The sequence below is a fragment of the Triturus cristatus genome, chromosome 7 (assembly GCF_964204655.1).
Source record: "Triturus cristatus chromosome 7, aTriCri1.1, whole genome shotgun sequence".
Lineage (NCBI taxonomy): Eukaryota > Metazoa > Chordata > Amphibia > Caudata > Salamandridae > Triturus > Triturus cristatus.
Genome location: NC_140590.1, coordinates 667,318,088 through 667,339,264, shown reverse-complemented (window position 1 = coordinate 667,339,264; position 21,177 = coordinate 667,318,088). Strand labels below are relative to the sequence as shown.

The window sequence follows — 21,177 nt, the reverse complement described above, 5'->3', positions numbered from 1 at the left end:
CTAGGATGTTGATTGGTTAAGATGCACCGTAGTTTGTGCTGACTGTGATAACATGATGCCAAGATTGAGAACAAGAAAAGAAGTTCATGCAGCGAGAGAATAAAGGTAAGAAACACCTACTTGGCGTATAGCTGGAAATTAGATCAACTTGATCTATTGCTATGAGGCTGAATACAACCGCATGTGCTGCAGCGAACAGAAAAAATACATAAACTGAAGCGTGAAAAAACCGAGAGCAAACTGCCCGTCTTACTAGCAGTTTAAACCACGGAAAGAATGCAATTTACCTGATATGATTAGAGACCGAACGAAAACCTGTTTAAAGTGATAGTTTAAAAAAATGAACGTAGAAACATTCATGCCTCCTCCCACCCTGACAACAATATCAATACTTAAGTAAGAGGCAAGTCATTTGTCAAGTCGAACCCTCTGGGTGGCCTGGAATGCATTTATACATGGTCAACATTATAGTTTATTAATTCAAACATGAGAATGTTTTGCACTGTGCATATCCAGAACACACATTTTTAAAGCTGGGCATATGTGTGATAATGAAGAAAAGAAAGGCAAAGCGAAATGAAACAATTGCCTAGGATCACACAATTTGGTCAATTTGGGAACCTGGGATTGATCGTAGATTTTTTATTTGCACATTGTGCAATTCTATTTTATTACAGTTCAATAATGAAGTTACTTTTTTTCCATTCCCGTTCCAACAAACTTTATTTCAGTCAATGTGGACCATAAAAGTGCATACTTAAAACATGTATTACACAAATAAAATGCCATCAAACTGTCCACATGAATAGTTATACAGATTACAAATTTAGCAGCATTAACCCCTTCCATGCTGGACGGATTCCCCTGCTGTGCTGATCTTTTCCTGCGCGGGCGTGGTCATGACGGAACGGTTCCGTCATGAGCACAGCTCAACCGTGGCTCATGACGGAACCGTTCCGTCATGAGCACCGAAGGGGTTAAAGTGCATCGCAGAGATCACAGAGTGGTAGATCCGGGGAATTCATACGTACAACCCATCCTCATCCAGCTTCCATATCTGTTTCCACCTGTAAAAGCCACATGGGCCATAAACAACTGGGCAACAAATTTATCCAGATAGAATCTCAATTCATCAATAGGCTTAACATTAAAATATTAAAAAGGGTTAAAAATTGGATGGAAAGTTAAAAAAAAAAGAACATGTACAGTGTAGACTTTTAAGGTCACGTTGGCGAATTAAGGAACATCCAGCGACTACGCCACATCGAGGTTAAAAATCGGAATATAGCAAAGACAATGGGTGTGTGAGTGTCATACTTCAGGACTCTGAATGCCTTCTCACAGTGCATAAAACCTAGGTTCTTGCAGAGTTGGATAAACCAACTCTGTCTGGCTAGTTTATAGCCAGGACAGAAAAAAAACATGAAGCTCAGACTCTTCCTCGCAATTGTAGGCAGTGCACCCTAGGGGTGTGACTTTTGACCATTTATTAGAATAAGCACAAAGTGGGAAGGTCCAGATTCTGAATTGGATGTATCATTTTCGTGTCAGGGTTGGTTAGATATCGTCCAAAAAGGACATTTTTTCCCTTGACTATCCCAAAGCAGTGATAGCAAATAGAGAAAGCTTGCACCAAGGTGCAGTAGAGATAGAGTGATTCAGATACTGCACAGCACAGTATTGTCAAATCTATGACTCTTCCAGAGATTAGAGGATTAATTTAGAGGGCAGTAGGGTATGAAAGCCTCAAAATAACCCCATGTCTCACTCAGCACACCATGCACATGCGTTGTATCGCCAACGCCCACCTTACCCTCCCACCCCTACCCTGCAAAGCCTTACTCCCACCCAGCTGGCATAAATGCAGCCCTTGGGCTCCTTCACTTATATGCTCCCCCCACCAAATAGCAGCCCCTCTGCACTCTGGGGCCGATTCCGATCCGGGTCAGAAGGGCACCGAACGTGATCCGGCTGGAAAAACTACGGGCCGTACGTGTGTTTCCCGTCCGACTCGCAAAAGCTCCAGGAGTTGGACTTCGGGGGTCCGCGTCGGACCCCTCGATACCCGCAGCTGTACGACTCGCACACAGGGGGAGACACATGGGTCTACCCCACACATGCATGTACGGTACGGATGGCACCGACGCGTACCCACTGTAGGGGGCGCACTTGTTCGAGACGTACCCATTCAGTCAATGGGAGCGCAGGTACGCGTCGTAAAACTGGCTCCCTTTGACTTCTATGGGAGTCCGACCAAACCGAGTCCGACAGCATACGTGCGCATCGTACTCGCTCAGTCGGACTGTAGGGGTCCGGCTCGGTCGGAAAACACTCCGGATCTGACTCGGTCGGAGTGCTTTCCGACCCGGATCGGAATCGGCAACCCTGTGTTGCTGCCTCCCTCGTGTTGCAAGCTCGTTCCCTTGTGTTTTTCCCCCGCCAAATTCCCCTGCGGTCCTTGCTGTTTTTGATTATACTTTCCGCTCCTCAGCCCACTATTCATTGCTTCCTATCAACCTGCTCCTCCGTTCCCACCAACACTGTCTTTTTTTAAATATTGTTATTTTTTAAATTTATTTATTTTTGTGGATGAGGAGGCCAGCCAGCAAGTTGCTTCCAGTCCCTTTAAAAGAAAACACACACACGTTTGTGCTCCTTTTATTTCATTTTTTAATTTACCATTCCATTTCGGATCGGTAAATCAAAGAAAACAATCATTATTGGCATAGCCATAGGTCTCGCCTTTGGGACCTTATAAGTCTCTGATGTCAGTTCTTTCAAAAGTGGCACAGGTGTTACCACTTGATTTTGGTGGTGGGTGCACTACCTTTGATGGAGGTTAACTCTGCTTTTGTCACCCCCTTTGGTGAAAGGGCTTGGGTGGCAAAGGGGAGAAATTCATGCTCCTTGGTGGATGATTTCATAGCTAAGAAGTGTCGAAATAACGCCAGATGTCAGTAACAAATTAAAAATATATGAAAAGGAGTATCTTTCAATAGAAACACAGGAACAGCCACATACAGCTTTATAGGTTTCCACATCCCACGCTACCGTCACTTCTTTCTCAACCACCTCGATAGTTGGGAGAAAAGTTGAAATAGACAGTTTCATAGTTTTATATTAAGAAAAATTGATGCTTACAGTGAAACTAACAAAATGCTGCCTGTGCACTTCGATCGCCTATCACTTCTGGTTTTTCAAATAGATTGACCTTTGGAATTACTCACCATGGATACAGTGCAATTATCAACCACTATTAAACATTGCGTTTGCACCTGCGACAAAACTTTCCATTTTGAAAGTTATCTCACTGTAGATCCTGTGTAATTGTGAGGGAAAAGACAAATTGGAAACCTTGTATAGACACTCGGGTAAAACAGTGTTTTCAGGGCTCGGCTTGTACACGGGTAAGATCCGAGCCAGTCCAATAGACATGCCCACATACGTCAACGATGTCACTGCACCCTACTAACACAATATGCTGAGTAAGACCTTGAAATGGCTCCCAAGCAACACTAGAAAAACTGCCACTCAAGCTATAGTCAATAGGGGTGGCTGGTGAACTCTGCAACGTCGGCAGAGTTTTGCTAGTTCACACTCTGCTTGGAGCACACAGTTCGGTAAAATTACACCAGCAGCTTTGGAGTGGAGTTTATCGGCGCAGGAGCAAATAAAGTCATCACTCCAGCTGCACCACTACAGTGTGAGAGCTGTGTGCAGCAATCGTCCTTCTTTCATATCTACAGCTCTTCCAGACAAGTGTGGAGTCGATAACCGAGCACAACAGTGCGGATGAGCAACCAGCAACATAAGGCTCGTGTAAGGCTTTCGGAGTCCTTGAATTTGAGTCCCGAAGCACCATTGATGAATACAGGCCCCAGCTAGGCCCGCAGGACACAAGGGTTCGCTCTCCTGTAATGGAATCTATAAGGAAGTTGGCACGGAAACTGCAAAGTACAAAGACAGCATTTATTAACCCTTAAGGGTGGTCCTACAATCCACACAACACTCTTCAGTATTGCATAGAGTAGCACAAAGAACTTACGTACATGGTCCCCTTTTATACAGAATAGAGGGGCTCATAAGTGGGTGGATACAACATGAGGCCGAAGAACATTACCATTTATGGTCATTTTCAATACTGAATCAATATGTGGGCGGAGCTAACACACTCCTTGAGCCCGCGAAAACATGGTCAAGCAAGGCTAACTGATAACAGATGTGGTCAAGTCTGGGCATGTGCCAGATGGACAAAGGAGCTATTTATAGACTGTTACTAGGCAGATTACAAGAGCAACTAACACAGAGGTTAGACTCTTCTCGTGGGGAACGCGTGGAAGCATAACAATACAAAATGGAGTCCAAACTTCGGTCAACATAACGGAGAAAACATGATCTAGAGAAGGGAATTTATGTCTTTAGTAAATGCTTAATCACATCGTCGTTTCAATTTACAACAGACGACCCTTTCAGCATTTACTGAAGACATCCGGTTTGTTAGGATAATCATCATGTATGTCAATTGTCATCATTTCTTCAACTTCTTTAGCTAAACGTTTTTGGTGAGCAACATCGGCAATAGCTTTCTTATCAGGGATACAGAATGATACGCATAATGAGCAGAGCAAGGGACCACATTGAACGCAGATACAGCACGAAAACAGAACCGCTACAATAATGCAGAGACCAGTTAGAACCTTCCATCCCCAGGCAGTAATTAACGCCCAAAACCATCCAGAAAAGGACCAAGTGCCGTTTTCTGTATGGATCTCAGCTGCAATTTTATGCAGTTTATTGATGGCATTATAAACTGATGGCGTATGATCAGGGATAAACACACAACAGCTACTTCCAATAATTTTACATGCTCCTCCTCTGTCAGCTAGCATAACGTCTAATACCATACGGTTCTGCAATGCAACAATTCTAGTAATTTGCAATTCCTCCGTAAGATTCCCAAGAGCAGCAGCAGTCTGATTCGTCACAGCCTCTACCACTCTTGTTAATCTTCGGATCTTCCTACTGTTCAGGGCAGCTCCAACAAAGAAAAACAGTCCTAAGTTAAAATCAATATACTGCTGCAGACTGGTATCAGTCTGATCTACATCATCAATTGATAAGGTACGTTTATACCTATTTACAGTCACATTATTCAATAATTTCAGATCCTTATGATAAGATGCGGGTGCTAGGAATACAGGAGGTAATAGAAATGATACATAGCATACCCCAGACCACCCAGCCGGCAGACGGTAATAACCTTTATTTCCACACACAAAGTATGTATTATGGGACGCTAGAAAGGTACTATTATTCAATCCATCAATGTTCAGGACAGTGATGCAATCACTGACACCAACAGGAATAAAACCCACACTCTGGACACACAAGTCAGCTTGAGCTTGTGCTACTTGAATCACAAATTTGTCCTTCCCAACAGTGTCTCTTGTGTTCGTGAAGATGTAGGGAATGGATTCATTGTCTGGTCAGTACTCTTCCCACTCCCAAATTGTCCCATTCGCTTGTGGATACCCATTTTTGTCTTGATGGCATTCTTTATTGAGTCTGAAGAGCAATCGTCCCACTGTCGGTTTCCGAGTGGCAAAAAGCAAAGTATACCATGCTCTACAAGAGCCATTATGAGAGAAAGGAAGTGGTATAAATGGCGTTCCTCCTTTCTTCTGATGAGCTGGCATCATCCCACATATCCAACAGTTCGTAGCATTCGTAGCAACGTGGGTATGATGCAGCATCTGGATGAAAGTGTTGTTCAAGTAAGATTGTCGATGCTTCAACTCTTGATACGGTAATGTATAAAAGTAGTGCTCCTCAGGCACCGGAGTTGTCAACACAAGAATCTTCCGAGCGGGAGTTACATCCTCCACGAACCATGTGGTTATCCCAACAATGGCTACTGTCAACATGAACCCTAATGCACAAAGGATTTTCTTTTTCTCCATATCAAAGTAAAAATAAAACCCAATATCTTCCTGAAACTAAAAGTCTGTCAGAACTCTTCCCCTTGGGCAGCGGTTGAATTCTTCACCAGCGGGCCAAGACTGGTGTCGCTACACTAATGCAGGGCTGATCCCCCCCCCTTGCCTCATCGGCTCTCCGTTTCACTAACCCAAGGGCCGTTCTGACAGTATGTCCCGGTACTGGAAAACTCACTTCCTTGGTCGAAGATGATATCGCCTTCCTCCAGGAGTCGCGTGGTCCGGAAAGAGCTCCTCAATGGCGTTTGGCTCCGCAGCACGGCCTGTCTCTGCAGCCAAGATTTCTCGTTGATCGGTCAGCACGGCAGGCTCCACCAATCCGGGCGGCACCTTCCTACAGTGCAAGGAATGGATCCAGTTCTTTCTGTTGGAGACTCGCACAGCCGTCCTTGTTGCGAGGAGGACCTGCTCAGGACCCACCCATCTCGGTTCCAAGCTGTTTGTTCTGTCAAATATTTTCACCATCACGTGGTCCCCAGGCCGGAGACCATGTCCTTCACCGGTAGACCGATCAGGGAGCGCCTCTCGGACCTGTTGATGGATAGAAACCAAGTTATCCGTTAACTGTGCCAGATAATCGTTCATCATTACACAAGGTACATCATACACAGCCTTAGGTCTTGGTGGACCCCAAATATTCATTGGGCGTCCGAAAACAATCTCATACGGTGTAAGGCCAGTTCGAGAGTGCGGTACCGATCTAATTGACAATAATGCCAGTGGCAGAGCGTCTGGCCAAGTCAAAGACGTCGAAGCTTGAATTTTAGCGATCTTAAGCTTCAGCGTACCATTATACTTCTCGACTAGTCCTGCAGACTGGGGGTGGAATACCGCGTGAAACTTCTGGGTGATGCCCAGGCCCTTCAAGACGTACTTTATAACATCCGCTACAAAATGAGGCCCATTATCACTCCACAGAAGTCTACAGACGCCATATCGAGGGAAGAACTCTTTCAGCAGCAACTTCGCAGTGGTCATTGCAGTATTGTCTTTCGTAGGGTACGCTTCAACCCATTTGCTGAAAGCGCAGACCACTACTAGAACATACTTCAGATTATTACAGCGCTCAAGCTGGATGTAATCCATCTGCAAAACCTCGAAGGGTGCAGTAGGTGTCACAAATCCTCCTGCCGGAGTTCGAGTACCCTTTCCTGGGTTATACCTCAGGCAGATCATACAGGTCTGCACCACCCTCTTCGCTGTGCTAGCAATCTCTGGATGCTCCCAGACTTGGGTAAGCAATTTCACAATTGCGGAAGCTCCAACATGTGCTAGCCCATGTGCCATCTGAACCATAGGTTGTACAAAAGCTGTGGGTAATTTCCATCTATCCATCTGCTTATTTCTCCAGCAGCCCTCGTCATCCAGTTCTCCCTCGCTAGCCCATTGTTCCCGCTCTTTGTCAGAAGCGGTCCTCTGCATTTCTCGCACTTCCTCCTTCGCATCATGCCATCTTTCCACCTGTGACTTTACTACATACATGGCAGTAGTACCGGGCTACATCGCAGTCTCCCGTGCTACTCGATCTGCTAACGCATTCCCTTCTCCAACTTTATCAACTACTTTCCTATGGGCGCTACACTTAACGATGGCAATTTTCTTTGGGTATGTCAATGCGGTCAAAAGATTGTGAACTAACTCTCCATGCATTATCTGTACTCCATGTGACGTCAAAAACCCTCTCTCCTTCCAGAGTAGGCCGAAGTCATGCGCTACTCCGAAGGCATAGCGGCTATCTGTATAAACATTCACACATAGTCCTGTACTGAGCTCACATGCTCGTGTCAATGCTATCAGTTCCGCTGCTTGGGCTGATTTCTGTGGTATGCGTGCTGTCTCCACTATCGTTTGCAATGTGGTAATCGCATACGCTGCTGAAGTCGTACCATCTGGTAGCTTCAGGCATGATCCGTCCACCCACAGTTCTCCATCTACATCTGAAAAGGGCGTATCCTGGAGATCAATACGACCCTTTGTTTGTTCCTCAGTCACGAGAATACAATCATGCGCTTTCCGCGCCTCAGGCTGGTTTTCGGGGTATGGCAACAATGTTGCCGGGTTTAACGTTACGCACCTTTTTAACGTAATATGAGGAGCCAAAAGCGTCAACTCATATCCCGTTAAACGGGCACTGGTCAAATGCTGCGTCTTTGTTTGATTAAGCAGGGCATCGACAGCATGGGGGACTAATACCAACAGCTTATGAGATAACACAATTCCCTCACTTTGGCGTATTGACACAGCTGTCGCCGCAACCGAGCGAAAACACCCTGGTAATGCTCGGGCGACAGGATCAAGTACGGCCGAAAAATATGCACAAGGGCGCTGCTTATCGCCGTGCATCTGCACTAAAACTGACAATGCACATCCATCTTTCTCATGCACATACAACGAAAAGGGTTTTGCATAATCAGGGGTCCCTAACACTGGTGCTGAACAAAGGGCCTGTCGTAGTTGCTGAAAAGCAGTATCACACTCATCTGACCAAGGGATTGGGATAGGCGTGTCCTTTGTCAAGAGGGCTAACAATGGCTTAGCTATGTGTGAAAACCCCAATATCCACTGTCTACAAAAAGAAACAAGGCCCAAAAATGCACGCACGTCCTTCTGCGTGGACGGTCTCGGTGTGTCCAAAATTACTTGGATACGATCCGGTGTGAGTGCACGTCCCTCCTTAGACAAAAGGTGACCCAAATAAGTCACCTTTGGTCTACAGAATTGCAATTTCTTCCTAGATACCTTATGATTGTGGGATGCTAAAAAGGAGAGTAAGGATAACGTACTTTTCTCACACAACTCCAGGGTGTCAGCCGCCAGCAAGATGTCATCGACATATTGAATGAGGGCGACCCCCTCGAGCAGAACAAAGGAATCCAATTGTCTTTTCAAAGCCTGACTGTAAATGCTAGGGCTTTCTGTGTAGCCCTGGGGGATCCTACAAAAACGATAAGATCTATTATTTAATGTAAACCCAAAAAGATATCGGCTATCAGGGTGAATGGGAATGGAAAAGAAGGCATTCTTCAAATCGATCACTGAGAACATAGTCGCCGTAGGCGGGACCAAAGTAAGCAACGTCGTGATATCGGAAACCACTGGGTACTGAGGTATCACGATCTTGTTCACTTCTCTCAAATCAATTATAAACCGATAAACTCTGGCATCCGTATCCTTTTTCAGTATGGGAAGGATCGGACTGTTACAAATGTTGTAGGGGACTTCCTCCACTACCCCTACCGCCATCAAATCCTGCACTATCTGCATGAGAGCCTCCTCGCCCTCCTGGGAAATACGGTACTGTGGGAGGCGTGGTAACACCGCCCCCTCCTGGACACTAATGTGAACCGGTGGAATCACCATTTGTCCCACATCAGTATCCGACGTTGCCCACAAAGCACGAGGGAGGGTAGCTAACAGCGCATCCTCTGACATCGTACACATCCGTTCAGATCGGGGGTAATTGTCATTCAATATTACCCGCACACCAGCAGGGGAGCAGCGGATCGTAGCCCTAAAATGCTTTAACATATCAAGACCCATAATGTTGTCCGGTGTGTACGGGGCAAGCAAAAACGGACAGGGTGCAGAAAAATAATCCACCTTAAACATGAGGGGCTGCGAAAGAGGGCTTCGGGAGAGTGTACCGTCAAACCCTACCGATGTGACCATTAAGCCGGATGGGGGAGCCCCCGGAACCAATTGCTTAGACAGTGCACTACGTGTCGCTCCTGTATCCACTAGGAACTGATCAGTAGAGCCCAAAACCTCAGCCGATACATAAGGGCCCTTCTGATCGACCGGCACCTCAACTGATTCTAACCCCCATCCAACGCATTCCTATGCATGCTGAGAGTCATGGTACCCCGACCGGTCAATCCCCGACGCTTGGTACTGATGTTGGCGATCGAAAACATTTGATCGGTCTCGGTGCTGCCCAGCAGAGTCAAAACGAGCCTGTTCGTTAGAATTCCCTCGAAAGTTCGAGAAACCCCCTCTACCTCGCGGGCCACCGTGGGTATGCCCCTGACGCGATGCATGCAACACCGGGCAGTCCCTAGCCCAATGACCCGACTGCTTACAATACGCACATTGGTTCCTATTCAAATCAGATCGGCCCGAGGGAGGACCATAAGATCCTCCCCTACCTCTATTACTACCCCGTCGGGGCGGGCCATAGACTTGTGCCAACATCACCTTTGTTTTCAAATCTTTCGATTTCTTTTCTTCCTGGCCCTTTGCTTCTTGCTCCTGACGCTCATAATACTGGGCGATAGTCAGGAGAGCCGTCGGTGTAGCGGAGGACCAAGAACTTTCACTCGCTTATAGACGGGCCGCAACTGGCGGCAGCAGATTAGCCACATATTTATCCGCAAAAAGGTGGCGGCCCGTATCGTCAGTAAGCGACTGGCCACTAAAATCATGAAACGTCTCCTCAAAGCGCGTAAAGAAGTCCGCAACTGACTCGTCAATTTTCTGTTTACATGCAGCTAACATATTCCAGTCAATCTTTTTAGGGGGGATAATTGTCTTCAACTTAGCCACAATAGCAGCAGGGAGATCTAAAATACTCTGGGGTGGTTTCTGCGCGGGCTTCCGTTCCCTATCCTCATCCTCAAGTTCGGACCACCGAACCTTAAAGGCAACTATATCATCTACCTTTCGGACAGATCGCCACATATCCGGTGGTAGAATAAGGCCAAAGAACAGGTCTATATCTGCTAAGGTCATAACGCAAGAATTCAAGGCCCCCTCGACTTCTTCATAGAAGGCCGCTGGATTCTTGCGGGGGTCAGGCAGCGCATTCTTTAATGCCATAACATCAGCTCTATGCCACGGAGTATAAACCCAATTATACACAAAATATCCCTTAGCATCGGCGGAGGTAATGTCCGAGCTAGTCCCCGCTCCTTTAGGAGGAACATACAAAGGTGCCGCCTCGCGCATTGGCTTAGATCGCTCTTATCTGATTGAGAGGTGGATAAGTGGCCTCCTGCGGTACACGAATCCGACTGCGTCTCCTCCCCTGCTCGTTGGCGCGCTTTTTCTTTATGGGCCAGCACCGCGTCCCGCAAGGCGAATAGCCGCCGAGCCGTATCAGGAGCCTTAGAGGGAGAAAAAACACCATCATGCAATGCTTTAGCATCCGATGTCACTTCTTCAGGCTCAAAGACACTAGAATATTTCCGAAAAGCAGCAATCACTTCCTCAGCGAAATGGCTCAAAAAATACAATCTCTCTCTATCCTGCCACGACCCCCACGTATGGAACAATTCATCCACGGACACCTTACCCTTAAGTGCACGGAAGGAAATTTGCCGAAGCTCAGCCATATGCTCAGCCGATAACATGGACCGCGTATCTACCTTACCCGGACCCGGGACAGAATCCTGTGGCCTCGGAGCAGATGCGCCAACATAAGGGGGCGGAGAGCGATCTAGTAAATAAAAATCATCATCAAGATTATTAAGGACAGGATAAAGTGGCTGCCGAACAGCATATTGACCCGAGACTTGCAGCCTACGTTCTTTCTCTTGCCTCTCCGTTTGTTCTTTGTCCTCCCGACGCCTCGCTTCCTGTGCCCGCACATGATCATTCTTCCGTTGTTCTTTATCGAACAGCGCTTTCTCACGCTTCTCTCGCTCACGCACCTCCTTCACCCACAACCGCACACACTCAAACATATCCTGACGAGCACGCCGCTTACACATACACTGTTCCACATACTCAATCTTACGTATATCAAACGATCCATACAAAGGCCATCGTAACTCAGGATCTTTTTTAGTATATTTCCTCCATACTGTGCTGTACATTATGGAAGAAAGACCATGCTTCACATACATATCCCTATTAGGAGTCCCCTCTGGGGGAGCTGGAGCAGATTCCTCGAGGTTCAACCGGTTTCCAAAACAGCAACACCACTTACGGAGTGCGCTGAAAGCAGGCATGCTCAGAAATAATGCAAAATATGCAATATTATAGAAAAAATGGCACTTAATCGTTGCGCCGTTCAAAGTTACACAGCTCCGGAGAAATCTCTCCACATTACCTGCCTATATGTGTTGCAACGCATATATTTTCACAAAGACAAATACAAAATATGACTAGTCATCACAAATCAAACTCAAATAGCCAGATCAGGCTTCAAAAACTCGGAGCAAGTACCGTACACCGGTTCTTACCAATCAAGAGTCCAGATTCCAACTACCAAGCTCCACAATCGCCCAAACGGCTTTCACGGCCAGACCGACAGAAGAGGTCTCAGTCGAGGACCGGCGCCACCCAGACGGTCAGCTCGGAAGGGAAGGAAAAAAAAACCTCGGGATGCCAGGGCTAAGACGCCGCTGGCAGTGATCACGTCCCCGGCCAAATTCCTCACCTTCGTCGCGACCAGTCCTTCGAGCATCCGAGTCGCCGATGAGCCCCACGTGACGGGCGCCAATTGATGAATACAGGCCCCAGCTAGGCCCGCAGGACACAAGGGTTCGCTCTCCTGTAATGGAATCTATAAGGAAGTTGGCACGGAAACTGCAAAGTACAAAGACAGCATTTATTAACCCTTAAGGGTGGTCCTACAATCCACACAACACTCTTCAGTATTGCATAGAGTAGCACAAAGAACTTACGTACATGGTCCCCTTTTATACAGAATAGAGGGGCTCATAAGTGGGTGGATACAACATGAGGCCGAAGAACATTACCATTTATGGTCATTTTCAATACTGAATCAATATGTGGGCGGAGCTAACACACTCCTTGAGCCCGCGAAAACATGGTCAAGCAAGGCTAACTGATAACAGATGTGGTCAAGTCTGGGCATGTGCCAGATGGACAAAGGAGCTATTTATAGACTGTTACTAGGCAGATTACAAGAGCAACTAACACAGAGGTTGGACTCTTCTCGTGGGGAACGCGTGGAAGCATAACAATACAAAATGGAGTCCAAACTTCGGTCAACATAACGGAGAAAACATGATCTAGAGAAGGGAATTAATGTCTTTAGTAAATGCTTAATCACATTGTCGTTTCAATTTACAACACCATGAGTCTGGCGGCGGGCTCACCCTGTCAGAAGATTGCAGGTAACGGCCTCTCTGGACTGTTACAGGTCGAGGAAGAGGTCAGGTTTTACAAGACCACGTATGGTGGCTTCAACAAGGTGGAACCCGGGGCCGGGGAATGGGTGGTGGGAGATGGTTGAATGACAAAGTAGCAGAGTTTCCAGTGCAGCTGCAGGGCAATACAAAGAGGAAGCCTGCTCAGGGTGCCTCCTAATTTGACATAGAATATCCCTGTTGTAAAACCAAGTTAAATAAAACATGTTAAAATACTTCTTGGGACAACAATCCAGGAAAATGCCAGAGTCTGGCAGTGTGTGACGGAAAGCAGGGGGAGTGAGCTGTGCAGGAACAGGCACCTTGAGCAATGAGCACAGTGCGCTATGCCAAACACCCATAGTTAGAGAAACCACGCTCTGAAGCAGACTGCTCGGCCCTCATTGATGCTTCTATTTTCAGCTTCAGTTCCTAGTGCCTCAAAGCAACACATGATGCTGAAAATGACAGATATAAACTATAGTATACATGTAATGATGTATGCATTACACGCAACTTACTACTGCCACACTCTTTTGTACATGCGCCCTATTCTCTGACTTTGTGCTTCTACTTACAACTCCTGGCATAAATTCAGTTCCAAAATTATTGAGAAAGCCTTGGGACCCCACAAGGGTGATAGATGCAGTCCAGAGTCTTGGCATGGTGGGCCCTGCCCGTCACCGGCTGTATTTTGTTGTCAGCCATGTCCTCAGGAGCAGCTCAACAGTTCTAGGTCACATAGGCCAAATCCCTTTCTTTTCAAGGAGCACAACAGCGTCTTTATGAAAACCCAACCTTTTTTTACACCCACAGAGGTTAGCCGAGATCCGTATCAGGTGCGCAAGTCAGATAAACTTGTAGTAGGGATGGGCGAGCAACTCTGCCTGCTTGCGAAACTCCGCTGAGTTTTTCGGTAACTCAGGTGAATTTAATGTGTACAACTCCACAAGCTCTGCTAATTAGAGCTTGATTTCCACAAAACCCTTAATTTGCATATCTCGGGTACTACTTTTAGGATTTTTGTTGTTTTTTTATCAAATGATTTATTACATTGCAATGAATTTTTCTAACTTGGTGTGGGATTTTTCTTGTGTTGTATTTTCACTTTATTACGGTTTGAAGTGCTGTATAAATACTTTACACATTGCCTGTCTGCTTTTGTGCCAACCTGTCAGAGGGATGAGCACAGGTTGATTTGGGGTTTGCTTATGCTTCACCCTAACAAGAATTATGGTTGCTGCTTTTGATGTGGCACTCAGTATGGCGAAAAGAACCCTTTCGTTAACCAGAGATACCCTAAACGATTCCCTGAATTTAGATGGGGTAAGCAAAATAAGGTGGTTAAAATACATCAGGATTACCCTGCAGGCCGTTGGCCTATATAAGCTATATGAGGATCCAAAGCTATGAATGTCATTAACCAAAAAGGAGCTGAAGAATCGCTTATTATCTCACTTCAATCCAAAGAGGCATGATTCTTACCTCAAATTGTCCACAGCCAGACAATATCAAACAGCACCTAGCATAATAAACATTAAACTTTCTTATTTAACATTTGTCTTCAAACTCCAACACAGATATATTTTAGTGAGATTTCATTTAAACTATATCCCCCTTATGCTAGGTCACCCGTATAAAACCTATGCGGTTAATGCACTTCCACCTTGCCCTTGTGGTAAGTGATCGTCTCAGAATGACCTGCACTTTCTATTTTTATGTAAATTCTATATGAATGAAAGAAAAAGATACATTGTCCCTTTTATTCGAAAAATGAATCTCAGACAATATCGTGTAGCCCTATATTATCTCCTGTCATTGTCAGATCCCTTTACATGTTTTTGTCTGGCTTCATACTTTTTATCTGCTTTAAACAGAAGGAGACTAAACCTATAATCGGATTTTAAAACTTAACTAAAAATGTTGGCCTGTTCAAATTCTGCACACACATATATGAATTATTGTTTTTAGCTTATAAATTTTCTTAACATTTTTTATTGCTGTTTTTTTAAACTATGTTTTAATTACATGTTTAAATTTGTAATGGTTGTTTTTATTATTGATGAAAGTATGTTTGTAGAATACTTTTTATGCTGATATTGTATCGGCGAAATAGTTATTTTGACTGACAGACTGAGTAGGGTTTTACCCCTCTCAATCAGTAACCCCATTTCCTACAATAGTGCTAAGTGCTGTAAAAGTAAGAAAAAAGAGCTTTAGTAGAAGACATATCAAACTATTTAATGAGAAAAGTGAGCTAATGGATACCCTGGTAGCGGAATGCTGTTATATCTCAGGAATGGGCATGGCGGGAGATGTGCACCATCTTTCACATCTTCACTTAATTCTTTTACTTCATGTCTGGATTTAATATTTTTATATGTTAATGATAGTTTAATGTTTTTTCTTTAACTGTTAAACCCTGATATTGATTTTGTTTTTAAATAGGTGTGTGTGTAATTTATGTAATTATGTGAAATTTCCACTATTACGGCAAATACAAATCTGCCGTTTAGCTTTATATTTTAGCACAAAATGTGTCCTCCTGTAACATTTTGACACAGGACTGCATTACAAACTAAAATAAGTGCAAAAAATAAAAAGCACCTCGAACAAAAGCCTCTTATAGTGGTTTTCCTGTGCATTTGTGCTAAATTTGTACTGTTAGTGGCACATTCTCAGTAAATGTTTAACTTAAATGGTGCTCAATTAGACAAAATGGCGTGATTCAATATGAAATTACCCAAATTACACAAACTATGCTCATGGAATTTAAATTACGTCCAGGCTTATTTTCAACCTTGTTTTATAGCAAACTACTTGAGTTAAAATCGAATAATCCAAACTAGTCTGAATATACTGTTTGTCAATCTAATTATGCTGTTTGTAAGCAGTCTGCCTTTCAGGTTGTTATGTAGTTTGTTAAATCATCACGCAACATGTCATATAATATGTTCTGGAGTGGTTATCCAGTTTGCGTACTGGCAGTCATTCTAGTGATTGTGCATCAGTTGTGTATTGGACAATGGGGTGCAGGTGTCCAGTCCTTGACCAAGATCAGTTCATGCCAGTCGGGGCCCAGCTCTCCTGGCTAAAGTCATGCAAGAGCCATCCAGAGGCGATGCATAGCACGAATGGTAATTATTCACAAGTTAACTAGTATGCTACTTATGTAAAACACTTTTTTGGATTTCATTACTAGTAGAGCTTACTGGGTGAGGTAGTGATAACAGTGTATTAAATCTATTACTTGTTCTGTTCTCATTTTCAAATGTTGTGAATTTGATAGATCCATGGTAATCCCTGTCCATGTTGATGTGAACTATATTTGTCACACCTGAAGCTGCGCCTGAACGACCTTTGTGAGTGGCTGTGCAGTGGTATTGACCTGGAGCTTCCTTCATTTTCTGTAGATTTGGTGATTTAGTTAATGGAGCAGTAGAAGTAATGGTTTGAATCATAACAGATATTAGGCCGGGCACAGTCATCTTCATCCTTATTGAATGTGAATTAGTAGACCAAGTCGGCCCACTTCCTGTGGGTCCATCTGTCGTGCAATCAGATCTTAACAATCCTTCTGAGTTCAAGGTAGTTGGCAGTAATTTGTATTATTGATGGAAGCAAGTTCCAGGGTTTAGCTGCTTCAACTCAGAAAGATGTACCACCTATACTCTTGTTATAGTAATTTTCAAGATGATTATCTGTGGTCCCAGTCTGGACTGCAGTGTCCTTTTCTGAGGGTATCTTTTGAGATTTACTTGTAGGAAGGCTTAACCAAGAGCTCACTGTAGTGAGTTTGCATTTGATAAGATATCTTGAACAGGGGGAGAGTCTCATATCAGAGGAAAGCGTGATAAAATAGAGGGTATCTCTACCGAATCTGCATCCTGACATTGTCAGAAACACTCAGAATAATGCTGTTGATGGTTTCAACCTCATGTTGGTCTGAAAATGGAAGACAATATCCGGCGGGGTCACTACATTAGTTTGAACAGTAGAATCACCACACTCACTAAAGGCAGCTTCTTGTTTTCAGATGTTAGAATTGATATTGTGTAGAGAACACTAATGCTCGGCACACTTGGAGATTTTGATGCAACCTCTGGGCAAAATTTGACATTCTATGTTGATGAAACTAACTGTGTGTTGAACATATGGAAGAAAGGTAGGACTAACTACCAAACATATTTTGTATATTGCACTAAATTCAATGTTTAAAACAGAGTTACATGAATTATTATTACAGAGAAGTAGTTAATATAAGATTTCATAGGTTATTACCCAGCACAATCCATATTTAACCCTAAAACTCATTGTTTATAACATGCCTAGTCTTGTGTGTCTGTATATTGCCTCTGTAATTCCCACGGGCTGGTTGTTATTTTTCAGTCCCTTTGGTAGTGTGTTTAGTCTGATTATAGTTGAGTAGCCAGTTCTGTAGGAGAAAAGCAAGTTAAGGGTGGCAGAGTACAATGTTTTTAGCTGTCTGTCGGAGAAGTTGGGTTACCAATACTTTACAGAATAGAGTTCACAGTGTATACATACAGAGATTGGGCTTTTGGTCAGCCCCTTTAACCATTTGCTTTAATTTAGTTTTAAAGCGCTGCCGTTGTTTGGGATAGCGGTCCTTGAAGGTCATGGCATTTTGTGGGAGATTACATGGCACAAGTAACTCTCAGTGACCACATTCTTCCCCTTCCAGTGGATTAGTTGCCCTTTATCGCGGCTTCCCTGTGTTATCTCTGCCCTATTTCACTGTGTTCATCTTCTCCCAGCGCAGGCCTTGGCTGCTGCAGTTCGCAGTATTGGCTTGTTGAATTGCTGGCTTGTTGAATTGCAGTGCAAGCAATCGCAAAGCCAGTAGCTTTCAAAATGACCATCACGTTATAGATGCAACTTGCAGACCCTCTTGGAAGTATAATTCCAAGATGGCTAGCTGTCACTGCTGGCTTTACAAATGCTTACCAGCCTGTGGTACCAGCGAAGCCAATATCGCGAGTGAACAAACATTGCTGAAGCAATTCCTATTGGCTTTGGCAGTGTTTGCTTTAAAGACAATTGATACTTGCTGCCATTGTAGATATACCTCATGAACTAGGAAAGAATTGGAAGAGCAGTCAAGGTTAGCAGTCATACGCAGAAACTACACAATCTTTAAAAGGCCCATATACTATCTACTCATGCAATGTCAACGGACGCCAAAATGTTGAGTATGAGTTTGCACCTCAATACTCTCGCATAATATCAAAGGCTCCCTTGGGCAGATGAGCACCAGTTGGGTGAGCCCCTAGTCAGGTCATGACTCAGACCTGGCCAGACTGGTACCCTTCTCATACGAGTAAGAGATACAAAGCAGTTGGTAGTGAGATGGTAAGCAGGTTGCTATAATGCTTGTAACTGTTTCTTTCTGTTTTTGTTAATCTTTGTAAATTAATTTTAAAAGTAACCCTTTGGACCTGGCTTCACTGTGGTATCTTTTTCTTTCTCTAGAAACCTGCAGTTCTTGTTTGCAATTTGTATAAAGAATACAACGAAAAACGAAATTTTCTTCTTGGACGAAAAATTAAGAAATGGACAACAAATAATGTTTCTCTTTCTGTAAAAAAAGGTTGGAACTAAATTATTTACCTCAAACCAGTGTATGTTTTCAGAAATATGAGGTTCCTTGATGTCTTACCGAATTCTTACAGATTTTGTGTATGATTGATCTTAGGAGAAATACTAGGACTTTTGGGGCCGAATGGAGCTGGCAAGAGCACCCTCATTAACATGTTGGTAGGAGACACCGAACCTACTGCTGGACAGGTATATGTTTAACTAAATAGTCATAAACCTCACTTTTGTCCTATTAGATATCACTCTTCACAATTTAAAAAAATTATGTATTAATTATAGTTATTGTGTCAGTTCAAACAATGTGGGAAAGCAGTTGGGGCTACTAATAGAACAATTACATTTAATTGGGAACATTTTCTTTTTCCACTTCTGGGCTTTCAGTAGGTTAACTTCTAATGATCAGCTATCACAGGTTTTCCTGAACATACAACTCCTTGCATGACTGTTCCATTGTCTGCATGGTTTTTTTCTGAACTTCAACCTGTTTTCTATGCATATTTCAACTTGCTTTTTGAAGATTGCTATGTGGCTCGAAATAGCGAGGCACTTGTAATCTACCCTGACGGAAAAATGGCCTCCTATATTGTTAGAAATGGGTTCTCTAGTTGGCAGAGGTATGCACCCTGTCCAAGTTGGGACCAGCACTCTAGTCGAGGCAAGCTAGATACACACTTAAAGATAACCTGTACTTACCCTCTGGTAGCTTGGCATTGAGCAATCAGGCAATTTGTAATGTATTTGTGCAACACACACACACACAGTAACACAATGAAAACACCACAAAAAGACTCCACACTGGTTTAGAAAATAGACAATAATTTTTATAAATAAATCAAGACCTAAACAACAAAAATCCAATAAGTAGAAGTAGAGTTATGAATTTTTAAAGACAAAAAAGAGGTCTAGCTCATAGTAGCAATAAGCCCCATTGGGAGTTAACTGGTCGCTCTGGACCGGGGCAACGTAAACAGTTCAAGCCGACTACAATGGAGGGCAGACCGGGGACAGGAGCCATGCAGGCCAAGTGAACAGAGTACCTTGGTCTTGGTCGCACGAGCGAGATGCAGTGTGCAGACAGGTGATGCACCAATGTCAACCCACAGTCAAGGTGGTGTGTCTATTTTCTTAACACAGTGGTGAAGATGCGATGAGTCGGTTGTGCGAAGTGTCAGTTCCGAGTGCAGCAGGTCCATAGGCAGTGAGTAATTCTTCTCCATACAGTGGTTGCGATGCGGCGGTTCCGAGTGCGTTGTGCCGATTCTACACCTGCAACAGTGTCGATGCACAGGCACACGAGCAGGAGTAGAGACTTTGATAGCCCTGAGTTTCAAGCGACAGGAAGCAAACCCTTGGAGATCACTTTGGCGCAAGGCAGAATCCAGCTCTCCTCAGCAGGGTCAGAGAGCAGTAGGGCAACACAAGAGAAAAGCAGGCCTTCCAGGTTGGCAGTCCAGCAGAGTGTCAGTCCTTGATGAAGCACAGCAGTTCTTCTGAGAGAGTCTAGTTGTAGATCCAGAGGTGTCTGGTTTGGAGGGGTCAGATACCCAGTACTTATACCCAGTTGTGGCTTTGAAGTGGGGGACTTCAAAGAAGGGTCTTTGGCGTGTGCAGAGGTCCTCGCTTCCCAGCCCTGGCTCCAGACTATCAGTAGAGGGTAATCAGCCCTTTGTGTGGGGGCAGGACACTACCTAGTCAGGTGCAAGTATCAGCTCCTCCCTCCCTCCTGCCCAGGAAGAGCCATCAGAATGCAGATGAGTACTCAAACACACCTAACCTTCCTGTGTTTGTCTAGAGGGAATGCACAAAGTGTAGACGTCACCCACCCCAGACGTGTATTATAGATAGGCTGCAGGCTCATTGAGCTGTAAAAGCAGAGAAATGTCCACTTCCTAATAGTGTAATTTCAAAAATAGTAATGTCTAATTCAGCTTTACCCGTAAAGAGGGTTTAGCATTACCATCCCAAAGATTTGAATCATGATTTAGCTACTCCTTTCTAATCGAGAATTAGAGTTTAAAAGTGTATTGAGGAATTCCCAATGGTAACCTAAGAGAGGAGTAGACCTCGCAGTAGTGAAAACAAAATATATGCAGTTTTCACTGCCAGTACATGCAAAACTTAAAAATACATGTCCCACCTTTTACTTACACAGCACCCTCCAATTTGGGCTACCTAGGGCCTATCTTAGGGTTGACGTATGAGTATTACAAGGGGAGTTTCAGGTTTGGCAAAGGGTTTTAAATACCAAGTCAAAGTGGCAGTAAAACTCCACTCACAGGCTCAGCAGTGGCAGGCCCGAGACATGTTTCATATGTTATGCAAAATATAAGCAGTGCAATATTCCTACATTGTTTATTTTGAATTTGTGAAGCTACTAAGAGAAAAAAGAAATCAAAATCCCCTTGTTTTGTATTTCCATTTAACAGTGGACCTTTGTCATTTTTTGCTGTAATTTCATGGTTGACATAGGG

The 21,177-nt window shown here is 44.2% G+C and overlaps 1 protein-coding gene across 1 annotated transcript in view; it reads left to right on the top strand.

Moving 5' to 3' along the window:
* Positions 1-21,177, top strand: part of LOC146810320 (cholesterol transporter ABCA5-like) — a 1,540,893-nt gene that overhangs the window by 1,194,914 nt on the left and 324,802 nt on the right. The window contains exons 30-31 of the mRNA XM_085617316.1: positions 18,581-18,698; positions 18,804-18,895. Coding sequence (XP_085473442.1) covers positions 18,581-18,698; positions 18,804-18,895 — 210 coding nt within the window. The remainder of the gene's footprint in view (positions 1-18,580; positions 18,699-18,803; positions 18,896-21,177) is intronic.